The sequence below is a fragment of the Camelina sativa genome, chromosome 6, assembly GCF_000633955.1.
Source record: "Camelina sativa cultivar DH55 chromosome 6, Cs, whole genome shotgun sequence".
NCBI classification, from domain to species: Eukaryota; Viridiplantae; Streptophyta; class Magnoliopsida; order Brassicales; family Brassicaceae; genus Camelina; species Camelina sativa.
In genome coordinates, this window is record NC_025690.1 from 15,833,227 (window position 1) to 15,837,985 (window position 4,759).

The window sequence follows — 4,759 nt, forward strand, 5'->3', positions numbered from 1 at the left end:
CTATATTTTGCTCAATAACCATCCTGGGTCGTAATTTCAACCACAAGCGTCGTGTACTCAACAACCATATATATGTTTAATTGTTGGGTCTGTGGGATACAAATAAAAAAGCATCTGGATTCTCCACTAAAACAAGTGCATACTTGTTCAATCAAGTAGGTGTCAATCCACATATGTATCAGTAGAGAACGGCTTCGTCACTAGTGGATAGATTCTCACTGCCACTTGTATTACTACTTCCACATCCAATAGTGGATTTTGTTATGGATCGAACCAAACATTCTTTTAACCTGCTAAATCATTTTACCCTTTATAGAAAAATGCCAAAACAGCATTAACTTATGCGTTTAGAAAAACCACATTATCACGCTACCAATAAGGCAATTTTGAGAAAAAGAATGTTCAGTTGTGATTACAGTTGAAGATAAATCTAAATTGTGAAAGACTACAACCAAAAAATCTTTAGCGAGCAGTCGGCTATGGATCTTGTACAAATACGTTACTCATTAACACATGAAGAAAAAGATATCAAGATACTGCCAACTTTTGAAGAAAAACAGACCTGTGGGGAAAGGATGAAAATGGTTTTAAGATGAAGTTCAATCTTATCTTATATTCAGACCACGACGGCCCCAGCCTTAATTAATTATACACTGTCGCCAGCATTTTGAATCACCTATCCAAAAATAGAATAAATATAGCGTTACTGGTGAATCACCTATCCAAAGATGAAATGAAAATAGCGTTTTCTGCTATTATTTAACTTTTAAAGATATGACCTTAAAGCTTGCTTACCCTTAGAGGAAACCTCCACCAGTCCAAGCGGTGTCTGATTTCCCGTTGTGACCAACAGNTATTCGTAGACGATATCGTACGTTGTTCAGAATATGATTTCCTGTAGAATTTTGGAGTAATTTGTTTGCTGGTCAGTCCACTATATTTTGCTCAATAACCATCCTGGGTCGTAATTTCAACCACAAGCGTCGTGTACTCAACAACCATATATATGTTTCATTGTTGGGTCTGTGGGATACAAATAAAAAAGCATCTGGATTCTCCACTAAAACAAGTGCATACTTGTTCAATCAAGTAGGTGTCAATCCACATATGTATCAGTAGAGAACGGCTTCGTCACTAGTGGATAGATTCTCACTGCCACTTGTATTACTACTTCCACATCCAATAGTGGATTTTGTTATGGATCGAACCAAACATTCTTTTAACCTGCTAAATCATTTTACCCTTTATAGAAAAATGCCAAAACAGCATTAACTTATGCGTTTAGAAAAACCACATTATCACGCTACCAATAAGGCAATTTTGAGAAAAAGAATGTTCAGTTGTGATTACAGTTGAAGATAAATCTAAATTGTGAAAGACTACAACCAAAAAATCTTTAGCGAGCAGTCGGCTATGGATCTTGTACAAATACGTTACTCATTAACACATGAAGAAAAAGATATCAAGATACTGCCAACTTTTGAAGAAAAACAGACCTGTGGGGAAAGGATGAAAATGGTTTTAAGATGAAGTTCAATCTTATCTTATATTCAGACCACGACGGCCCCAGCCTTAATTAATTATACACTGTCGCCAGCATTTTGAATCACCTATCCAAAAATAGAATAAATATAGCGTTACTGGTGAATCACCTATCCAAAGATGAAATGAAAATAGCGTTTTCTGCTATTATTTAACTTTTAAAGATATGACCTTAAAGCTTGCTTACCCTTAGAGGAAACCTCCACCAGTCCAAGCGGTGTCTGATTTCCCGTTGTGACCAACAGATTTCTGATCGCCTGCACTTTGGTAATGACCATCGAACCCATCATCTTTGGCATCATGATCATCCCAACCAGTCCAGCCATCATCATCATTAGAAGCTGATGACCCCTTTGGAGCTGCTGCTTCTGTCTTCTTATTCTCATTCTCTCCCCAACTATCCCAAGAATTTGACTTCTGTGAATTGTTGTACTGACCGCTTGATGATGATTGTGACCTTCCTCCTCCAACAGATGGATTCGCTGCTTTGTTCCCATTTCCAAAGTTTTGGTAGTAACCATTGCTCTCACTCTCACTCTGCTGATTCCAGCTTGTTGTTCCTTCTTTAGTGTACTCTCCTACCTTCTGTGTCGCCATTGCCATTACTCCTTTCATAATTCCCCATGTCCTATGTCCTATCTCTGTTGTCTTATTCGCTACTACGTTTACAGTTTCACTCACCTTGTGATCATACCCACCTTCCTTCACCTGCAATAAAATGGTTTCTTATCTGAATTTGACACTCAACTATTCCAAAACTCTATTGCCAGCAGTATTATGGTAAACTAGAAATGAAGAGTGAGTATCCAAGAATTCTGCTTTCTCCAAAGTTATAAAAGAATCTCACTAGAGGTGTCGTAGAGGAGGCATTATTAAGATTCGAAAAAATCAGCCTCAAGAATCAAGTTTTTGCAAATAAGAAACACAGTGAAGCTAGAAAGAACACTAAATTTTGTCGGCGAGCACATGAGGAGTTATTAAGCAAGCGCAGGAACTAGAAATTTCACAACCTCTATGGAAAGCAAATCAAGCAGAGACTAGTTACCTTGGATGTGAACTCCTTGGTTCCTGTTTGAACAACACTTGCAGCTGACTGAGCTGCAGATGCAGCAACCAGAGACAGTCTTCCAAAACCCTACCATTTTGAAGAAGGAATCAACACGCGAATAAAAGTAATTCACTACCCCCCATTCGAAAAGTAAACTGAAAAGCATCATAATTCACCTGAGAAACAACGGAGAAAACATCATCCTGTTGATTATTTCTCGGTGGTGGAGCCGAGCTTGATCCGAATCCAACATACTTGCCACCTTGCGAAGGAGGAAGACCTTCAGGCTTAGACTCATTCTCCGCCATTCTCCTCGCGAAGAAACTCTCTTTCCCCGCGGCAGAAGCCTCCAGCTGGGATCGAGTGTATATATCCTCAGATGACTTTGACTTCACATGTGCACCTCCTCCTCCTCCTCCTCTAGTTCCCGATGCCCTAAAATCATTCGCCGATTGATTCCGTCTCATATCAGTTGAAGAAGATTTGTAGGATTCATCGTTATCCCAACTATCCCATCCTCCTCCACCTCCCTGCGCCAACGGAGGCTTCTTCTTATTCATCACCGCACCTCCTCCTCCTACCGCTTCCTTAACAACAGGCGGATCCTTCCAAGGCCTACCTTCAGCTAAAGCTTGGATCCGGTCACGATACACAGAAGCTGCGTTTGAATTGTATTTGGAGATGATATCTGTCTCCTTAGCGATTCCGTATTGCGCGAAGAACTTGTTGAGCCGTTCGTTGCCTCCACCAGCTTCCATCTTCTTGATCTGGATCTCAGACCATGAATCCATGGTGACGGATCTGACGAAGGAGATGTGAACGCCTAAGCCTCGGTGCTTCCCGGAGCATTCCAAGCACATGAAGATCCCGTAAGAAACCGAAGCCCATTGAGGGTTCTTCTGAGCGCAGTCGACACATACCTTGTTTTCAGGCTGAGATTGGAGACTACGTAATTGTCTCGCCGCCGCCATGTTTCCCGGAGCTCCGATCACCAAACCTGAAGCAGATCTGATCCAAATCTCACAGTCACAGACTTGTGTAAGTGCTGCTTGCTAAGATTGATCCGTTTCTTCTCTTCGGTTTTATTTTGGTACGTGTTTCTGGCACGTGTGAGAGTTATGATAATTAATTTTTTTAAAATATATTAGTACTACATAATTAATTTAAAATCACTATTTGAGAACCTTTTCTAATGTGGATCTTGGGTCTTAATCGGTGGCCCATCGGAGTGTTTCAGGTTTCAGACTTATTGGTTTCAGGTTTCCATTTTTTTCGGATAAAATATGTCGGAAGTTTTTTTGACGAAAAAAAATTGTTTTTCATTTTATTGATTAAAATATTTTTATATAAAGATAAAATAATTATTAAAAATAAATGAAGACAAAAATAAAAATGGCCCAAAAAAATATTTTGAAAAAGTATATATCAAAAATGATATTTTTAACAAATTCTTCTAAATAAAATTATTATAAAATTTTCAAAATTAAAAATAACAAATAGAAATTAGCTCTCGCATTTAAAAGTTTGCCTTCTTTTATTGATAAAAGACATTTTTTTCCTTCTCTTTAGTCTAGTTTTTTATTCATAAATATTTTACTGAAATAGAATTCCACAGTCATAATTATCTTAAATATGATGTGTACATTTCTATACAAAAAATGACAACAATAAACTTTTTTAAAGAAATGTATGAATTTGACTGATCGCATATGGTGATCAAAATTTTATGCGACATATGTAAGATACATTACTATCATCTACATGCATATGGTAGTTTACTTCTCAGCAAGATGCCCAATCATGGTTGTTTATATGCAAACGCTATATATTTCTACAATTTTTACTCAATATAGATATTGTAGATAAAATCTTTAACTAAACAAGTTAACCATGCATTAAACCAAAGTTTAAGTACTGCATCAATTTATTTATTGTTATTATACAATATTTGTGTCTCCGTTTATACTTAGAGAAGACTCATTAACAATTTTGGAAACTGTAATCTCCTCTACATGAGCTTTGTTATGTTGTTGAACCACAAGGATTGATGAGATTATGTGATTGATGGAAGAGGCGAGCAAATCTCCGATAGGACCTAACTCAGGATGTTCGGCCTGACGCTCAGCTAATGTCGCCACCTCTGCGGACGGTAACCTTCCTCTTCCAACC

At 38.0% G+C, this 4,759-nt stretch overlaps 2 protein-coding genes and 1 long non-coding RNA gene across 3 annotated transcripts in view; 1 reads left to right on the plus strand and 2 right to left on the minus strand.

Moving 5' to 3' along the window:
- LOC104699110 (pentatricopeptide repeat-containing protein At3g53700, chloroplastic) overlaps positions 1 to 977 on the plus strand; it is a gene marked incomplete in the record, with an annotated part of 2,818 nt that extends 1,841 nt beyond the window's left edge. The window contains 1 exon segment of the mRNA XM_010414455.2: positions 876 to 977.
- Positions 340 to 856, minus strand: LOC104791638. Its single transcript, XR_768941.2, has 2 exons — positions 796 to 856; positions 340 to 676 (listed from the first exon to the last, which is right to left on the minus strand). It is a non-coding gene; the product is annotated as an uncharacterized LOC104791638 (long non-coding RNA).
- On the minus strand, positions 1,274 to 3,663 carry LOC104791640 (probable ADP-ribosylation factor GTPase-activating protein AGD6). Its single transcript, XM_010517571.2, has 4 exons — positions 2,767 to 3,663; positions 2,588 to 2,677; positions 1,730 to 2,250; positions 1,274 to 1,610 (listed from the first exon to the last, which is right to left on the minus strand). The coding sequence occupies exons 1-3, from the start codon at positions 3,559 to 3,561 to the stop codon at positions 1,732 to 1,734; spliced, it is 1,404 nt and encodes a 467-aa protein (XP_010515873.1). The 5' UTR covers positions 3,562 to 3,663; the 3' UTR covers positions 1,274 to 1,610; positions 1,730 to 1,731.